Source organism: Paramormyrops kingsleyae, chromosome 10, assembly GCF_048594095.1.
Source record: "Paramormyrops kingsleyae isolate MSU_618 chromosome 10, PKINGS_0.4, whole genome shotgun sequence".
In the NCBI taxonomy this organism is placed as follows: domain Eukaryota; kingdom Metazoa; phylum Chordata; class Actinopteri; order Osteoglossiformes; family Mormyridae; genus Paramormyrops; species Paramormyrops kingsleyae.
In genome coordinates this window covers 8,218,825-8,238,701 of record NC_132806.1, presented here as the reverse complement: position 1 = coordinate 8,238,701, position 19,877 = coordinate 8,218,825, and the positions used below count along the sequence as shown (strand labels likewise).

At 43.8% G+C, this 19,877-nt stretch overlaps 1 protein-coding gene across 4 annotated transcripts; it reads left to right on the top strand.

Annotated features, from left to right (window-relative positions):
* Positions 1 to 1,594: 1,594 nt before the first annotated feature.
* LOC140593265 (uncharacterized) lies at positions 1,595 to 19,382 on the top strand. 4 transcript variants are annotated; one of them, XR_011993519.1, is made up of 5 exons: positions 1,595 to 1,666; positions 3,214 to 3,486; positions 3,612 to 3,854; positions 4,758 to 4,874; positions 5,081 to 9,934. XR_011993519.1 is itself a non-coding variant. In XM_072717244.1 (5 exons), the coding sequence occupies exons 1-5, from the start codon at positions 2,678 to 2,680 to the stop codon at positions 18,714 to 18,716; spliced, it is 693 nt and encodes a 230-aa protein (XP_072573345.1). In that variant the 5' UTR covers positions 2,541 to 2,677; the 3' UTR covers positions 18,717 to 19,382. The 4 variants fall into 4 exon arrangements, 3 of the variants coding, with proteins under 3 accessions (XP_072573345.1, XP_072573343.1, XP_072573344.1); XM_072717244.1 differs by lacking the exons at positions 1,595 to 1,666; positions 5,081 to 9,934 and adding exons at positions 2,541 to 2,729; positions 18,709 to 19,382; XM_072717242.1 differs by lacking the exons at positions 1,595 to 1,666; positions 5,081 to 9,934 and adding exons at positions 2,541 to 2,729; positions 14,701 to 14,855.
* The last annotated feature ends 495 nt before the right edge of the window (positions 19,383 to 19,877 follow it).

The window sequence follows — 19,877 nt, the reverse complement described above, 5'->3', positions numbered from 1 at the left end:
ATGTCCTAAATGGGACCGCATCAAATCATGCTTGCAACAGGCTTACCGGGAGAATAACCTTTGCATACGCTGGTGTTCTGTCATAAAATACTACCTATTGAGCCTTTCTGCGCATGTGCAGTTCCACCGTCTTGGGATTAGGGTTAGGTTTTAGGGGTTGGGGTTAGGGTTAAGGTAAGGGTTTTAGGGGTTTTTGCGGGGTTAGGGTTAGGGTAAGAGTTAGGGTTAGGCTATCGATTAGCACTACGGTAGCATTTTTCGACAAGGCAGCATATATCGACAGAACACCGGCATCCCGCGGTACGAACCGCTTTAATCCGTGAAACAGTAGGGGAAGCACAATTTAACCATGCAGCCCCGCTGCCCCACTACAGCTGGCTTGCCGAATCGCCTCAGTTCAGACGCCATCCCCTTCCAGACGCCAACTTATATGCAATTAGGTATTATTGTTCTATTACCAGCAGGATAAGACTGAAAAAAAGAGTAAAGAAATTCCAGACCCATCAGTGATAGGTGAAAATCCGCAATATAGAAAGACCATATAAATAAACGTTTTTTTATATATATATATAGTTTAGGCCTTAAAATACCCCTCCCACATGCTTTAAAAGTGATAGGTGAAAATCCGCAATATAGAAAGTTTATTATAAATAAACATTTTTTTTATAGTTTAAGCCTTAAATCGTAGGGCTTAAAACAAAAATGAAAAGTTCACAAAAAGTTTGCTCACAACAATTGGACCACAAGCAAGGTACGCGATACGCAGAGAACTGTGACGCATTGGGGAAAAATCCACGGTATAGCGGGGGCGTGACAGTTGAACCGCGATATAGCGGGGGATCACTGTATGTTAATTCATTAAAGTGGGAGGTGTAGTAGAACCATGTCAGGACACTAGGGGGCACTAAAGTATTGGGGAATAGGACATACAGAGACTGGAGAGTAAATAAAATAAGGTAAAATTCTGAGTTCACAGAATGCGTCCCTGTCGTTCAAAATTCTAATATTCACAACAGAACATTATATAGTTTCTGAGTAAGAACATTTTACATTAACGCAAATAATCCCATTTGGTGATTGAGTTATGAAATTAATAACTGGAATCCACCCAGGCCAAGGTCTTTCATTTCGATATCATTACCTGTGGGACTGAATGGTATGCAAACAAAATTAAAAAAGAAATTTTCTTTGTTGGGAAAGAACTGTCTGTTTGACTACATGTTTATCATTTGTTGGCAGTTAAGAACATAAGAACTATACAAACGAGAGGAGGCCATTCGGCCCATCGAGCTCGCTTGGGGAGAACTTAACAAATAGCTCAGAGTTGTTAAAATCTTATCTAGCTCTGATTTAAAGGAACCCAAGGATTCAGCTTGCACTACGTTATCAGGAAGACTATTCCATACTCTGACTACACGCTGTATAAAGAAGTGCTTCCTTAAATCCAGTTTGAAATGTTCTCCCGCTAATCTATGTTTATCTATGTGTGTTGCTATGGTGACTATGTCTAAAACCCACATCTCTTAAGTTACTTTAAGAAATCAGGCTATGTGATTGGTTCACTGAGACCTATAATTAGTCTCTGAATGTATCTGTGGTTAGTGACATCACTAACAGAAGCATGAGGCCAAAGAGCAGGAGGGGAACAAGAGCTTTCGAAAAACAAGTAAGTGAGATTATAAATATGCAGTTGATATTTTAACATCAGAGTACATTGGGAAATATTAGAGTAAAATGATCAAATGTAATTATATTATACATTTTAGATTAATTTGCTTTCCTGATGCAACTTCATCTTCCTCTGGGTTTAAAACCTTCAGAGACAGTACTGCAGCCTTTATTACACAAAGCAATTTAACTTATAAAAATACAACTGAATAAAATGTAAGCAATACCTTTTTAACAATGACGCCATAATTTCACTGGAGTGTATATAAGCAATCTGTTGCTCCCAGAGTTAACTCTCTGTAGACACGCACATAGAGCCCCCAAGACCGTAGCCTAAAATGTAAGAATTATTTTGAGGGGCTTTATAAATAGGGTTGTGAACCCTGCTCTCTGCTGTTTCCTCTTCTCTGTCACTTACTTGCATTTTCTGTGCTCTTATTCTTCATGGGTCATTAAATAGGAGGACGCTGTGACACCATAGTGACTTAATTAATTAGAGGACTGATTGGCTGAAGAGTCCTCAGACCTGGGTTTGAACAGCTGACCAAAAGGTTATCCTAGAAACCTGCAAACACACTGGCCCTTTGCGGATAAGATTAGCTACCCCTGTTATAATCTGTACCTTGATAGAATAGAGAAAATCTCAGGAGGAATCTGTTGATCTCCTGTCATCCAAAACCAAATTCTGACAAAACATTAAAATCAGTGACGACAAAAATGAAGTTGTGCTTTCTGTAAATATTTAATATTCATTCTCCATTTCAGTATATACTGTGATGATATGTAAATGTCACACAGATAAAAAGTAATTAATAAAATCTGTAGCAAGGCGTACATTTTAAACCCATTAACTGAATGCAAAGGTATTTGTAACAAAACAAAGACACACATAGAAAGTATTGTATAGTAATGGAAAAATGTAGTGCTATACTCAGCATCCGGTCACATGACAGCTTTAATCTGAGGTGCCACATTTCTCGTTGAACTCCTGCTCAGTACGAGTATCGATATGGACAATCAAGCACATTTACTCTCCTGGGTTATTTTGTCTGTCCTCTCAGGTAATGTTTTTGATAACTTTTCTATGAGAAACATAATTTGTTAGTGCTGGTTGTTAGAAATATCACACTTGATTTACACAAATTCGATCTCAGGTTATTGTTTGAAATAAGTCATTTTACTGAGCACTGTTCAAGATTTGAACTCTCACAAACTGTCTTTGTGAAATACATGTGAAAGAAAATAGACAACTGACAATAATGTGACATGAACTTGTACAATGTATGTTTTTATACAAAAATGCAAAATAATGTGAAAATTCAGTAACGAAGTATTTAAAGTTTCACATTTAAACACCTGCAATGGGGAGGGGCCCCATCCTGGGTTATTCTCTGCCATGCACTCATAGCTTCCAGGATGGGTTCCAGACCCCCGCGATCCTGTACAGGACAAGTGGAAGGATGGATGGATATTTAAACATGTAAGTGAACCTTCAAACATATTTCAATGTTGCTGGCTAAACATAGTGTGTTTGTTTCTTCAAAGGCGAGACCAGCGCGAACCTGAAATGCTGCAGCACGGGAGGAACTGTTTATCTGCACATACAGAACACGAGCCGAAAACCCGGGGATATAAGATGGAAACATGAAAACAACAACAAATTTGAAAATAAATCTACACCCTCAATTGAAGTTTTCCAAAACTGGACACTTAAAATTAGCAACATCCATAAGAACTGGAGTGGTGACATTACTGCATACGGCTATGATTCGGATGGGAGGCATCTGCTGACAGAGACACATCATTTAGTGGTGCTGGGTATGTTTAAAACTTCAAGTTACCAATTTGAAACTGATGTGCTCATTATATTAGAGATTTATAATAGTAGCTTAAAAATATCTTTAGAACAGTTTCTATCCTTTTTGTTCATCTGTTATTTTTAGGTCACCCTGTGGTTGAATTCCTCACTTGTGCTCATGGCACATCTGTGTTTTACTGTGCTGATGACAATGGGGATGATACTCTGTACACATGGACTGTCAGAGATGATGTCCTGGGTGAGGAGAAGGTATTCAGTAACAGCAGTAAACACATTTCTGTGGAGGTGCTTTCAGGAAGCGTCCACTGCACTGTGGAAAAGAAGAACTGCACTGTTCAGAGTGAACCTGTCAGCTTTAACTGTACAAGTAAGTTTGATTAACTAATTCATATACATTCATTATAGTGTGTGTGTGTGTGTGTGTGTATGTATGTGTATATACACACACACACACACACATCACACATACAGTTTATACAGCACTGTGCAAAAGTCTCAGAATCAAAAGAAATGTTTAAGGCTATTTATCCTTATAGTAAGTGTACTTTTGCTCAGAACAAAAAAACATTATTTAGAATTAGAACATGTGCAAATTAAGAGTAACAGAATAAAAACTACTAAGAATTTCTTCTGTTCTCCATAAAGTTACTGGTATCTAGTTGGATGGCTAGATGATCACTGCTTCAGTTCCCAAACCTCTCTGCAGAGCCTCCCCAGCCATTCCATGTGTTTATTAAATTTCACCACCAGCTCACCTAATTAATTTAATTAGTTAAAAAAACTCAGTGAGATATTGAGTAGCAATACAAAGTTTGCTAATACATGGGTGTATTGTATGGTTGCTGCAAATATGGGGTGATTTTAGCAGACGTTTTGAAATGGCTAAAATGACACCCTTTCACAGCCATAATAGCATATAGTTACACACCAAAATTAAGATCATTTAAACATCATCTCTTTGGCTGCACAGTACTGTGTGTATGTATGTGTGTATGTATATTTACACATACAAACACCCGTCATCTTTTAATGCTCTAAGTCAAACTCAAATACCTTTATTAAATTATTTTAAATATAACATTAACAGACATGTGTCAGTTAAAACCATTTAATTTATGCACTAAATGTAAAAGGACAATTTTCCCAAAGGGATCAATATAGTATCACTATTTCAGAAATGAGATTTATTTTATAAATGATTAACAATAACAGTTTCTGAAAACATTGCTGAAAGCTGATAAATTACCTTTGATTTTGTGTCTGTCCACAGAAACTCCCACTCCCTGGTGTCTAACTGCTCTGACCGGCGTCTCTGTCTTGATGCTGTGCCTGACTGTGGCTGGGATCTCATTCTGCTTTCTAAGATGGTACAAGAAACACCGTTTAAGTAAGTCGTGCATTTTATATGTTAATAGGATTTTTATAAATATCCTTTACCTTTTGTCTAAAGCTTGTGATTTTTAAATTTAGTGAATAGTTAAATATCATTGTGTATATAAATATGACCATATATATGCATATACATATTTTAAAATAATCTATACATTTCCCGTCGGGGTATATTTTAGCTAGAGCTTTCATTTTGTCTTTTAGGCACCAAATCAGAAAATTCCAGTGTCTCACCAACGCCAGTTAATGAGGATATTGTTTACAGTGAAGTCAGAGTTGCAAAGCAGCGCAGATGATTCAACTAACTTTAGTTCAACTACAGAATCACAGTGTTCAGCTGATTATACCGTCTTGTATATCTTGCTGGTAATCCAGGATTTTTGGGATGTGCTCCAGAGCCATACAATACTGAACAATGGATATGTGTATTAGGTCTGTGTTAAGCTGAGCTATTATTTGAATACTTTTAAAACTAATTCAATACAGACTTTATGCAGAAAGTTGGTATATGTATAGATAAAGGAAGTGAAACCAAGTGTCAGTTGAGCAGCGGTCCAGCCTTTCTGGGCTTATAGGGACTGTGGGGTCTGCAGCTTTGTCTCTGAATATGAACATTGTTACACAGATATGATTAAAGCTGGTAACGACAGTGGTTGTTCCACATATAAATGATTGAATTCCTCCCAGGCCATTGATATTAATGTGCACATATAATTATGTAAATATATGGATACAATACATAAAAACACTTACATTATTAAAAAAAACTTTTTGGACTGTCAGAGATGGTGTCCTGGTTGAGGAGAGGGTGTTCAGTAACAGCAGTAAACGCATTTCTGTGGAGACAATATCTGGAAGAGCTGCAATATTCAGAGTGATCATGTCAAAGAGTCCTAAACAAGATTGATTATTAAAGATCTTTATGGGACATGTGGAACAGGAATGCTTGCCTGTTTGCTACACTTGGTTACAAGAAAACTAGAGATAATACTAAACAGTGCAAAAATAGAGAATATGCTTCTGATAAAAGTGCAGTAGCAGAGCCATAATGTGTAGATACCACAGGTATGACATATGGACGACTCATATATTTTTAAAGTATTTTATTAATACAGTGAAAACCGCTTACAGTGATCATGGTTATAGTGATCAACTGCTTATATGGATCAAAAAGCTTGGGACAGAATCATTCCTGTACAAATACCGTTTAAATAATTTGCTTATAGTAATCAAGTAGTCTGCTTCCAGTGCTAATTTTTGATCTTTTTAAACAGGACAACATATTGAAAAAGTAAGACAGCGGTTATTCTTTTTTTTTTACTTTGATAGCCCTACTTTGCCTTGCGGTAACCCATCTGCTGCTGGCTAGCTACCTGAGGCTAATGCTGTGTGCACAGAAAACATGATGGGAAATATATTGTCTCTCAATGACAAATATAGATTCATCAAAGCTTATGATAAACCACCAAAAATGAGCCACTGAGATGCAGCAGCAAAGCTACAATAACAATGAGACAATTTGAGACAATTTAATGTTGTGAAAATACAACGTGTAAATAAAATTGAATATTTATGTACAATACTGTACTGTAACATACTTGAATTATTCACAGTTCAGTAATTTAATTTGTACAGTAGCATTATTTGAAAAGTATTTGAAACAGCTGTACTGTATTTTGAAATAAATTAAATAAATCAACAGATCAATAAGTCAATAAAAATTACATAAATAGCGACGATGTCCATTTTATTACTTTATTTTCATGTAATAAATATACATATGTCAATTAGATGGTAATCTGTCTGATACAAAGAAGAAAAGAATCAGTTATAATGATCATCTGGGGCAGCACAGTAGCGCAGTGGTTAGCGCTGCTGCTGCCTCACAGCAAGTAGGGCCTGGGTGTCACGCCACGCACAGGACGAGTGAGCAGGGAGCGTGGAATCAGGGTCAGGCAGACGGAAATCCAAGAACACAGGGTTTATTGCTGGCAAACAAGGCACAACACAGAGTAGACTTCAATGACAGGACTGGGGATACATACTCTGACGTGGACTTAAATGCACAGGACTTAATGAGACAACAAGAAACAGCTGATAACACTGGGATTTCACATGAGGTTAATGAGGGGGCTGTGGCACACAGGAGGATCGTACGAGCCGGGTGTGACACTGGGTTTGATTCCGGGTCCTTCATGTGTGGAGTTTGCACGCTCTCCCTGTGTTCACGTGGGTTTCAGCTAGGGGCTCCGGTTTCCGCCCACGGTCCAAAAGTGTGCAGGGCAGGTTGATTGGTGAGTCTAAATTGTGTGTGCGTGTGCCCTGTGGTGTGTTGGCGACTGCCCACACCACATTGTTCCCAGGATAGGCTCCAGTCCCCCCCGTGACCCCAGTTGGGATTAAGTGGTGATGGTGATGGATGGATCATCTGCTTATAGTGATCAATTTCACTCAGACAGACGTGATCACTATAAGTGGCTTCAACTGAACCATTGACAAACACGTCAAAGGTAAAACTATTTAATCCTGATTGGTAATCATTTTTTTAAAAAAAGATTTCTTGATTATTTATAAATCTGAAAACTTGTGGGTATTTCAGAAGCTTGTTCAAGTTTTTTCTTTTTTACAAATAAACAGGTTATAAATAGATTTCTAAAAATATTGTTGAAAGCTGATAAATCACTTTTGGTTTTGTGCCTGAAAAAAATAACAGAATCTCACGGCACACAGGGAAAAGCTGGTATGTTGACGCTCTGATCGATGTCTATGTCTTGCATCAGTAGCTGGGATTTCATTCTGCTTTCTAAGATGGCACAAGAAATACAGCTTAAGTAGGATTTTCATATATTTGGTTGGGTTCTGGTTAATTTTTGTTCATGAGCTTTAAGAAAATGTACAGTCTGCACTTGCCGGGTCCTTTGCCCTTTTGCGCTTTCCATAGCACCCCCACACTCGTCCCCCACCTGCCCCCCCTTTCTCTCTCGTTTATCAGCTACCTGACAAGCGTCCGCCCAGCAATGGAAGGAACACGGCAAATGCTCACAAATGTCTCTGTATACCTGTATGACTAATGCTACTACACGGGATTGGGTGTTAGATATGCTAGTACTATTTGTGCCAGGTCAGATTCGGTCTCAAACTGTCAGATACGGGCCAGGCTCTGGCATTAATTTCAGGCCTGTGTGTGTGTGTGTGTGTGTGTGGTCATGTATATATTACATAAAAATCTGGGTGCCACTTTACAATAAGGCTACCCATATAAAGGGTTTATGAATGGTTTATAATCTGGTTATTAATTAGGTTGTAACACTATTAATAGACAATTAAGTTATAACACTTTTCTTTTTATTACTGAGTTACTACCATTTATAAGTGGCAAAAGGGAGCCTTATTGTAAAGTGGTGTCAAAATCTATTATTTTGACCTAGTGGGACATTTTTTCGGTCCCCACAAGGGGATTTTATAAAAGTCTATAATGGCAACCAAAAAGCAAAAAATGGCAACTCTTGTATTTTGTTTGGTTACTTATGGTTAAGGTTAGGGCTGGGTAGAGGTTAAGGTTGTTACAGTTGGGGTTAGGGTTTTGCTCATAGAAATGAATTGATGGTCCCCACAAAGATATGAATATAAACATATCTGTGTGTGTGTGTGTGTGTGTGTGTGCGCGCGCACATGCATGTGTGTTTGTGTTAATTTCAAAATGCTTCAGTGAACATTCATTTTATTTTGTTTTGTAGAATTCATGACACAAGATCACAGTTTCTTACCAAGACCAATTAATTAAGACATTGTTTACAACGAAGTCCGAATTGTAAAGCAGCACTGATGATTTACGGTTCAATAAAAGATGTATAATGCTGTTAATTGCACTGTCTTGTATACCCCGCCTTCTACAACAGTCCTAAGTGAACAATCGAAGAATGTATTAATGCTACTGTACTGTAATCTAAATTTTTTATGTAAATACCGTGTAGATCCATATATGACGTTTTTTTCCTCAAAATATGTCTGAAAAAGTGGTGTCGTCTTATATTTCAGGCCTAGACAAAAAAAAGTGAATAGATGGCGCCAAATACAATATTATGTAAAGAGTATTTTTATTTACCGTAATACAAAATTGCCATAAGATTTCTTGCGTGAGCGTGAGCCAGATGCGTGAGACCTGGCAACCCTGGTAATACGTGTTTAGCCTGTATCCCTGAGTGTCGTGTATATTGTTGGCTTTCCTGGTTGTGCTGCTGCTAGTATTAAACAGTTAGAGGGTCTTAATAAAGACAGTAACATTTATTTTAAAAGGGCTGTCATATCATTTATTAATATGGCTCAGCCTTTCTCCATAATACGTTTTTTTACCCTCTTCATGTAGGGCTGCTGCATTGAAAACATTCTGCAGCTTTGTGATATACATTATCTACCCCCCACCCAAATAATGCATTGTTTTTTTTCTTTATACACTTATTGTAATCCAATTGTCTGTCATGGTTTTTTAAGCTGTGGTTGCTGGCTAACTTATTATATGTTCTTATCAAATGAGGATTCAAAAAATCTTAAGAACAAATGTTGCAAAATGAATATTGTACATCTGAATGAGGAATGATGATTTAGGTCCATACAATAAATTTCCCATGATTTTCTTCAAAGATACTCTGCAGTATGTTAGTCTTGTGCTCTGGAGTGGTTCAGTGTTTCCTAACCTGGTTGTTCGGTACACCCAGCCGTTCCATGTTTTTGCTTCCTCCCAGCTACCTGCCAGACAGTCAAAAACATGCATCTGACAGGCTTGCATGGCATCAAATGTAGTTTAAATGTGTTTGTGAATAACAGGAAGTGAGACGTGTCTTTAAGAGAAGCCATATGCTTTCATCTGCGGGCAAGATGTGTGTGACCATGTGGCAACAATTCCATGCCCTTTTTGTGGTTGTTTGTAACTAGACGTGAAAATACAAAGTTATTAACAGAAATATGTTTAAATGTCAGAAATTGTCAAACTGTAATTATTTGAATATATTTCTTTTGTCAAGAAAATCGTAAATAATAAAGGTTTCAGAAATAAATCCACTATGAACTCAAAGTAAATTTACATGTATATGAAGTGCAAGTTGTACAAATATCACTTTGCAAACATACATGCTGTCGCAGAGCCAACTAGGCATAAGTGCAGCTACAGTATGTACATTTGTATTCATGTTCATTTCATGTCATTTGAAATGACATTGGCACCATTTTTTACAAAAGGTAAGACTGAATGCACCTGAAAATGTCAGTGTAACCACAAAAGAATGAGAAATATTACATATTTTATCCACTGAGAGTGGATGCAAGTGTACTCATAAAAATAATTACTTCATTTTAAAATATCACTTGAAAATAGATTTTATTGGGATTATGTATTTAAGTTTTATGCATTTCTGCAATATAGAGCAGTGTTATGTCCTGCTCTTGTGTAATGTACTCCAGCTGCCTCTCGTTCTGCCCCCTTGTTAGGCTAGATCTGTATACAGGTGCTTCCCAGACCTGTGCTCCCTCATCCTGACATTAATGTTGTTGCTCCCATGTGCCCTGGTTACTGTTTGCCCTTCCTTTTGTTTGATCCCCTGCAATCTAGTTTGTTTTCCTGCAGTTAGTTTTTTTTTTCTTCGTCCTGTCCTGTCCGGCAGCTTTAGCAAGCAGAATCATGGTCTGAGAGATATGTCCAATTTCAGCGCCGCACCACCGCACTTCTAGGCCACCAGTTCAAGGCCACCAGCTTCAGGACGGAAGTTTATTTTCTAAAGTACTCCAAAGAGCAGGTTTATCACTGAGGAAGACATTTTTCACAGGTTTTTAATATTATTTTGTGGTCTTTCACTTTGTGCATAGCAGCTATGCTTCTAATTATGGGCTGTAGATGGACCTGTCTTTGCTGCTAGAATTGCATCCGATAAAAATAGTTTACACGTTCACTAAATTTAGATTTATATGCATGCTGTATCTTAAAAAGGAACAAAACTGACTTTCAAAACTTTTCTACAGGACTGTTCTGAACAGAAGTAATGGCTATCCGTATAATACCATATTCCACTATCTCTATAATATATAATATAGTATAGTACAGCGGTCACTAACAGGCGGACCGTGGTCTGGGTCTGGACCTAGAAACTGTCCCATACGGACCCAGACCGACAACCAAAACATTTAGTTATTGTTTAAAACCTGATGGGGAGCTTTTATTTTAACCAGCGCAGCGTTTGTAGTCTTTTCGGTAGTGGTTTAGCAGTAGAACCGCCGTTTCCCACGCCAATGAACGTCAAACGCCTTTGACCGCCAAGCAAGACATATAGTTTGGCGTATGCAGCCCTTTGTCTGCGCTAATGTGCCTTTCGTGTTAATAGCAGCAGTGAAGCTAACACCCGCAAACGAAAAGTTTTCAAATACAATATGTATTACAGTCCCGATCAAAAGTTTAAGACCACTTGAAAAATGGCAAAAAATCATATTTTGCATGGTTGGATCTTAACAAGTTTCCAAGTAGAGCTTCAACATGCAACAAGAAGAAATGGGAGTGAGACAAAACATTTTTTTGAGCATGCAATTTATTGAAAACAGCGCTTAAACTGAATCAGGCTGTTTTACAGCTGATCAAAAGTTTAAGATCACATGCCTTTAAAAGGCCAAATCTGTGCAAAGATGTGGATTCTACTTTGAGAGGCTCTACTCTCTGCCTTCAGATAATGAATAGTATTACACTCTCATTGTGATCAAGCTGAATATGTTTTGCCCTCCCTCCAATACCCCCCTCCTTTCCCTTTCTCTCTCTCTGTCACGCCCCGCTCCGTCCGCTCCCGATGTGTGCCACGCCCACCTCATTACCTCCTGTTTCGCCCTAATTGTTCTCACCTGTGGCTCGTTCTCTGTTACCTGGTCTTGTGTATTTAGTCCGAGTCTCAGTCTGTCTACCCCAGATCTGTCATCGTTGTATAGTCCGTCGATGTCTGCACCTGTCCTTCTACCTCAAAATAAACCCGTTATTGGACTTCCTGGCTTCGTTCGCCTGCTTCCGTGCTCGCGTTCCCCTCCGAAGCTGACAGAATGACAGATCTCCAGGAAAATACGAAGCAGCAGTCCGAGCACCACCGGCTCGGACTGCTGCAGGACTTCGTATACTGGCATGCCCAGCCCGAGGTACAGCAGGACCCGGTAGCCCTGGAGCTGGTTAGCCGGGGCCGGGACCTGCTCCGGGAGGAGCGCCCGTCAGGGCAGGACTACCCCCTGGCCAAAGCCCGGAAGTACCTCCGTCGGCTGCAACGCCGGCTCGCCAAGCGAAGGGAGAAGCTCCAGGAGGAGACTCCGTCGCTCTTCCTAGGAGCCTGCTATCTCCTCCCCGCCTTTGAGGACACCATCGCTACGAGCCTGGCCAGCTCACATCCGGAGCGTCTGGGGCAAGGCGGAATTCGCGCCGTACTGGACGCCATTCCCCGGGTTCCCAAAGCCCTGAAAGGGAGGGCGCCCACGCGCTTAGCACCCTTCCTGCCGGCTCCGGATCTGCGTGTTCCGGATCTGCCCGCGGCATCGCCTGCTGCTGATGCCTCCGCCGATCCGCCCGCGGCTGCGCTGCCTGCTGCCGCCGCCGATCTGCCTGCGGCTGCGCTGCCTGCTGCCGCCGTCGATCTGCCTGCGGCTGCGCTGCCTGCTGCCGCCGCCGATCCGCCCGCGGCTGCGCTGCCTGCTGCCGCCGCCGATCTGCCCGCGGCTGTGCTGCCTGCAGCCCCGCCTGCTGCAGCCGCCGCGATGCCAGCAGCACCGCTCGACCTGCCAGTCCTGCCTGTCTTCCCTGCTGCAGCTGCCGCTGCTCTGCCTGCGGCACCGCTTGCTGCAGCTTTCGCCGCTTCCGCAGCGGCACCGCTCGACCTGCCCGTCCTGCCTGTCTTCCCGGCTGCAGCTGCTGCCGCTCTGCCTGCGGCACCGCCTGCTGCAGCTTCCGCCGCCTTGTCAGCGGCACCTCCTTTCCTGCCTGACCCGTCTGTCCCATCTGACCCGCCTGCCCTGCCTGGCTTGCCTACAGTCCCGGTGGCTGGCCGCGGGGTGACAGCGCCCGTCGAGACGCCCCCTGCTGGCCGCGTGGAGGCTGCGCCCGCCGAGGCGCCCCCTGCTGGCCGCGTGCTGGTGGCGTCCGCCGAGGCGCCCCCTGCTGGCCGCCTGGAGACTGCGCCCGCCGAGACGGCCCCTGCTGGCCGCGTGCTGGTGGCGCCCGCTGAGGCGCCCCCTGCTGGCCGCGTGGAGGCTGCGCCCGCAGAGGCGCCCCCTGCTGGCCGCGTGCTGGTGGCGCCCGCCGAGGCGCCCCCTGCTGGCCGCATGGAGGCTGCGCCCGCCGAGACGGCTCCTGCTGGCCGCGTGCTGGTGGCGCCCGCCGGGGTGTCCCTCTCTGGCGCGCCCGGAGTGCGCGCCTTTGGGGGGGGGTTCTGCCCCACGACGGCGCCCCCTGCTGGCCGCGGGAGGGCAACGCCCATCCTGCCGGCACCTGAACTGCCTGTTCTGCCGGCACCGGAACTGCCTGACCTGCCTGTACCGGAACTACCTGCTGCAGCATCCCACAGGGTCCCGGAACCACAGCCCTGTCTGGAGGAGAGCAGCAGGTTTCACGTCCTGCAGGAACAGTACTGGCGGGTGGTTGGTGAACCCGCCAGAAAAGACTCCCCGGAGGCAGCTCCGCTCCTGGAGCAACTCCGCAGGGAGTTTGCCATGGCAGCCCCTGACTCCCCATTCCCACAGCTAGCCGGGGTAGAAGAAACCCTGAGGCAGCTGCTCCGTATGCGGCCTGCGGCCGCCGCTCCTCCTGCGGCGCCTGTCCAGCTGGCCGCCGTTCCCGTCCTGCCCGCGGCCCCGCCTGAGGCCGCCGTTCCAGTCCTGCCCGCGGCCCCACCTGAGGCCGCCGTTCCTGTCTTGCCCGTGACCTCACCCGAGGCCCTGCTTCGACTTCCCCCAGCCCTGCTCATTGTCCCCGAGGAGGTCCCAACCTGTTTGGCTGCCGCTCCTTCCTCCGTGGAGGAGGAAGGCCTGGAATGGGATCCCTCTGGGATGGCCCTATGGACCTCCCTCCTAACTCCCTCTCCCTTACCCCGGCAAGACCAACACCACCCAGGACCCCGCCTGTCAGTGTCCCATAAGGGAAGGGGACACAGGCGTCGGGCCTGGGTCCCGCCCGCCATGCCCCCTGGCTCGCCCGTTCGGCCCCTAGCTGTGGCTCGGTGGCTGCCTGCGGGTCCTGCGCCTCGGGGTCGGCGGTCGCCGCCGGGTCCCCCCCTGGTCCCTGGGTGCCGGTCCTCGGTCCCGCCTCCGGCTCCCGGTCGGCCGCCTCCGGGCCCCCCTGCTCCGGCTTGGCGTCGGACGGCGCCTTCGCCGGCTCCGGCTGCGCCTCCGCCTGCCGCGGCTTCCCCCTCCTGCCTGCCTTCCCTGGTGTTCCCTCCTGCTCCCTCCGTGTCCCCTCCGGCACTCCCTCGTCCCGTTCCCTTGGTCCCTGGGTGGTCCCCTCCTGCTCCCTTCTCCCTCTCCCCCGCGGCCCCTCCGGCCGCTGCCCGTCGCCCGCTTGGGCCTTTTCGTGCTCCCCTTGTTCCTCCTCCCTTTCCGTTCGTCCCGCCTGTCTCTCCTTCTGGTCCCTTTGTTCCTCCTTTTGGCACTCCTGGCCCTTTCGTGTCGCCTGTGGGTGTTCCCCCTGTGTCTCCCTTCTGGATCTGTCTCTCCGCCTTCCCTGTCCTCTGTCAGGTCCTGTCCTTCTTGTCGTCCCTGTTCTTGTTTTGCGTCTCCGTCCTGTTCCCTGGGTTTGGTTGACGTTCTGTTTTGTCTTTCAGGTCCTGTTCCCTGGTTTGGTCCCGTCCGTCGCCTCCTCCCTGGCGCGCCCGGTGTGCGCGCCTTTGGGGGGGGGTTATGTCACGCCCCGCTCCGTCCGCTCCCGATGTGTGCCACGCCCACCTCATTACCTCCTGTTTCGCCCTAATTGTTCTCACCTGTGGCTCGTTCTCTGTTACCTGGTCTTGTGTATTTAGTCCGAGTCTCAGTCTGTCTACCCCAGATCTGTCATCGTTGTATAGTCCGTCGATGTCTGCACCTGTCCTTCTACCTCAAAATAAACCCGTTATTGGACTTCCTGGCTTCGTTCGCCTGCTTCCGTGCTCGCGTTCCCCTCCGAAGCTGACACTCTCCTTGGGGTTTTTTTTTTTTTTTTTTTAAATATAATTACTATTTATTTATTTATTTTCGGCAGTAAGCGGGTGGGTGTTATAAGGGGTTCAGAACAGATGTTAAAACAAGATGCTGTATCTATTCAGTTCTTTAATTGTATTTCATTGCTTGAATAAAAATAATAATAATAAAAAAAATAAAGAATATAAAAAATAAAGAATATAGAAAATAAAACAGATATACAAACATACAATATTGTTGTGTGCTTGGATGAGCGCGTGTAAGCATATGTGCATGCGTGTTCATCTGTGTAGGGGAGGTGTGAGCGTGTGTGCATGTGTTCTGCGTGTGTGTTTTCAATATGGACTGTACTTAAACCTCTGGGGTCTAGGGGTAGAGAACACATTTTCACTGACTGGAGCATGGTCACACATTTCATTCAATATCATAAACTTAATTCATGGCAAATAAATTATTTCTTATATATTTGTTTTGCCATTACACTCATCTTTATTTTAATGTATATTGTAAATTATTTCTTATATATTTGTTTAGGCATTGAACTTGTCTTAGACTTAGTGAACTTTGTAAATATGTCAGATTTATGTGAAGTTTGTAATTTGACATCAAAGTATAGATATTGCAAAATGCAGTTTGGAACACTTGCAGAAACATTATAAAAGTACATAATAATAAGCAATGGTGGAAGTTTGTTTTGACCCCAGATATCTGATCACCAAAGTCTTGGCTACATGAAGATGACTAAATGGTGTAGTTGCAATTGTAGTTGTAATTTTTTGCCAGTTTAACCTAATTTAAAAAACTTTAATACTTCCGACAATAGACGTTTTGAAAAGAAGACAGATTATGGATTTATCCAGCATTTTTTTCATGATTGTACCTTAAGATATCAGCGAGATATAAACTGAAATAGACACAAAAAGTACGCTGCGTCGCCAACTATGCACTCGACCCCAGAGGGTTAAACTAGCTACCTGGGAGAACTGAAAACAAGGCCTGGATTTGGAATTGAGGGCCTGAATTGAATAGCCCTGCTGTAAGGCATAACAAGGCACTTGTAATGTCCCATGTTGGTGATGAAGTGGTCATCCACTCATCACCCCTTCTTACAGTATGCAGATTAGGTTAACCCTCTGAGGTCTAATGGTGCGTTCGATTATTAGTCTCCAAGTCGGAACACGGATGAAAACGTCACAAAACGTCACGAAAAACGTCACTTCCCTTCGGAAACACGCCTCTTTTATGACGTTGAAGTCGGACAAGATTTTGTTGTCCGAGTTGCCCCTGTGACGTAATTTCAACATGGCGACTTGGTTTGTTTGTAGTTTATTTACCGTTCGAAAAAAGAATATCGCTATGAATGTACTAAAATATTTTATAAAGCTTTTAATGTGGTTTGACTAGTTCGTGTTTCTTGTTTGTCTCTCGGAAAAATGTCAATTTCTCCATTTTCTCCATTTGGAAAACTCCAAATCTGCTAAAATATAAAGCAACAACACACAGCAACGTGTTCATGGAGGCAGCCATGTTTGTTCCGAGATGTGGGTAGCTCGAACGGGAGATTGTCGGACGTGATGTCACTCAACTCGGAATTTCCGAGTTCCGAGAGAAAAACGAACGCACCATAAGGAACACACTTTCACTGACTGGGGAATGGTCACACCATCCATCCATTTTCCAACCCTCTTATCATTCTGGGTTGCGGGGGGTCTAGAGCCTATTCCTGGTGGGGGGAAACTAGAGTACCAAGAGGAAACCCCACGGCCACACGGGGAGAACATGCAAACTCCACACACATGTAACCCTGGCAGACACTCAAACCTGGGTCCCAGTGGTGTGAGGCAACAGTGCTAACCACCACACCCACATGGTCACACATTTCTTTCAATATCTTAAACTTAATTCATGGCAAATAAATTATTTTTTATATATTTGTTTTCGCATTAAACACGTCTTAATCTTAGTGTACTTTGTAAATATGTCAGAATTATGTGAAGTTGTCATGGATGGCACTGGAGAACCCCCATCGGCATCTCAGCCACACCCCCCTGGGGATTCCGGTCGATAGGGCTTCCCCGAGGTTTTCGCACCCTGTCGTCCAGTTTTTCTTGTTTTACCGGTTGCTCCTGTCTCGGACACTCCTCTCCCAGCTGTTCCTAGTTTCGGTATTCTATATCTGGCAGCTCGGTTTTCCGATTAGTGCGAGATCTTCATGGTGTGCCCAGAGTTCGAGTGTTTTCTCCTGTGTCTGATTTCTGGTGTTCTGACTTCTGCTACGATTACTAGACTCCGAGTTTTTGCCTGCCCTCTTCAGTACCGACGCCGATCGCCTGACACCTGCCTTAAATAAACGGAAAGACCTGAAGCAGATCCGCGTCAGTGTCCATCTTCTTGTCTACACAACAGAAGTTTGTAGTTTGACATCAAAGTATAGACATTGCAAAATGCAGTTTGGAACACTTGCAGAAACATTATAAAAGTACATAGTAAGCAATGGTGGAAGTTTGTTTTGATCCCAGATATCTTTTTTGTGTATTTCAGTTCATAACTCGCTGAAATCTTATTATAGAAACATGAAAAAAATGCTGACTAAATCCGTAATCTGTCTTCTTTTCAAAACGTCCATTGTCGGAAGTATTAAAGTTTTTTAAATGAGGTTAAATCAGCAAAAAAGTAAACCATGTCACCTTACTTTGTTTTACCTGCATCGGGGGCGTGTAGTACCGCTGTCACCCGAAGATCGCTATTCACATTCTAAATAGCCGCATTAGCGCGCATTCAAATCGCATTTGCATGGCAATTTGATGAACAGCGCAACGGTGAAACGCAATCCAGATACATCCCCTTCAGCGCCATAAAAGGGGGGGGGGGGATATGGCCAGGTGTCAATGGCTCATTCATACACATGAAAGTTGCTACATATTCAATGAAAGGAGCCAGAAATAGTGACATGAGTTACCTTTATATTTATTTATCCAACTGAATGTTGCAACTACACCATTTAGTCATCTTCATGTAGCCAAGACTTTGGTGATCAGATATCTGGGATCAAAACAAACTGCCACCATTGCTTACTATGTACTTTTATAATGTTTCTGCAAGTTCCAAACTACATTTTGCAATGTCTATACTTTTATGTCAAATTACAAACTTAAAAAAAATCTGACATATTTACAATATACATTAAAATAAAGATAAGTGTAATGGCAAAACAAATATATAAGAAATAATTTATTTGCCATGAATTAAGTTTATGATATTTGAAGAAATGTGTGATCATGCCCCAATCAGTGAAAGTGTGTTTCCTACCCCTAGACCCCAGAGGGTTAATAATTACTGATTCTGATTGGTCAGAGGCTTAACACCTGGCTCACAGGTGAAGGAAGGCTGGAAAATCAGCAGGGCTCGGCCCTTGAGGACCGTGAGTTGAATAGCCCTGCCTTACAGTTCAGCTAATAGTCCATGTATTTTTCATTCATTTATAAATGAGGTCCTCGCTGGAATGATGAACCGGTTTGTTATTGTCAACATAGATGACATCCTTCCTCTTCTCTAGAGCAGCACATTGTATATGTCCAACTAGTGTTGCAGAGGCTTTGTGATAATTACCTGCACGTCAAAGGTGAGAAATGTGAATTTCACTTGACTTCCTTCAGGCTCCTAGGCTATTTGATTCAACCTGGGTTTCGGCTATGGACGGGATGATGGTCAAAGCGGTTTGTGAGTGGCCCCTGCCCGAACCTTTAAGAAGTTGCAGCGTTTCTGACATATTTACAATATACATTAAAATAATGATGAGTGTAATGGCAAAACAAATATATAAGAAATAATTTGCCATAAATTAAGTTTATGATATTTGAAGAAATGTATGATCATGCCCAAGTTAGTGAAAGTGTGTTCCCTACCCCTAGTCCCCAGAGGGTTAATGGCAGGACTGGGGAAACATACTTAAACGCAGACTTATATATATACGAGACTAATTAACAACAACAGGAAACAGCTGGTAACACGGGGATTCCACATGAGATAGCGAGGGGGCGTGGCACACAGGAGGATCAGACAAGCAGGGCATGACATTTCCAATGTGATGGAAGAGATGGAGATTAGAAGAGATGGTAAATTCCTGACAGTTTCATAATATATACCATAAGTAGTGTAGCACTGGCGGGGCGCATGTTCCAGCATGCCCCGCGTACAATTGTAAATAGCCCTTGTTGTATTGTTATTGTTGTCAATAATAATGGTTGCATTTCCATGTTATCACGCGTGTGTTTGCCTGTGTCTTGTGTATACCCTTGTCTGATCCTCGCATGTATTTAGCTTGCGTAAATGTTCCACTGTGCGTGCACCTTACAGTTTGGTGTCTGACAGCCTTGTGTTTCTGCTCTATGTAATTGGTGCTGAAGAGCACGGCGAACTTGATGAGCGGCGAGAGCAGGACCATGAAGACTGGGAGTAACTGCTAGAGTCCATGGATCAGGAGCTGGAGCAGCTGGGTGGTCAGTTGGCCAGCTGGGAGAAGGAGCGTGACCACCAGAAGCACCTGGCCGAGGCAGTGGAGGTGGTGCTGCATGGCCGTGAGATGGTGCTGCTCGGTTAGGAGGAGGTATGTCACAGCTTGGAGGCCCAGCTGGCTGAAAGATTCCAGGGCCCTACTAAGCAAGGTAGGAGGAAGGGGCGGAGCCAAGAGGGCACATTACCAGAAGTCTCCAGCAGCCCCTTGCGCTGGCTGTGGGAGGTGCTGGGTGTGGGGTGCCCCAGCCAGGTAGACCTCTTGGAAGCTGTATTAGGTCCCATTAATGTGCAAAAGAGGAAGGGTTGGCAC

Bases quoted from the DNA above. Each gene is read 5' to 3' on its own strand.
- LOC140593265 (XM_072717242.1), top strand. From the start codon at position 2,678: ATGGACAATCAAGCACATTTACTCTCCTGGGTTATTTTGTCTGTCCTC. The intron at 3,855-4,757 runs GTAAGTTTGATT...GTCTGTCCACAG, and splicing joins TGTCAGCTTTAACTGTACAA to AAACTCCCACTCCCTGGTGT. The intron at 4,875-14,700 runs GTAAGTCGTGCA...TTTGTCTTTCAG, and splicing joins GTACAAGAAACACCGTTTAA to GTCCTGTTCCCTGGTTTGGT.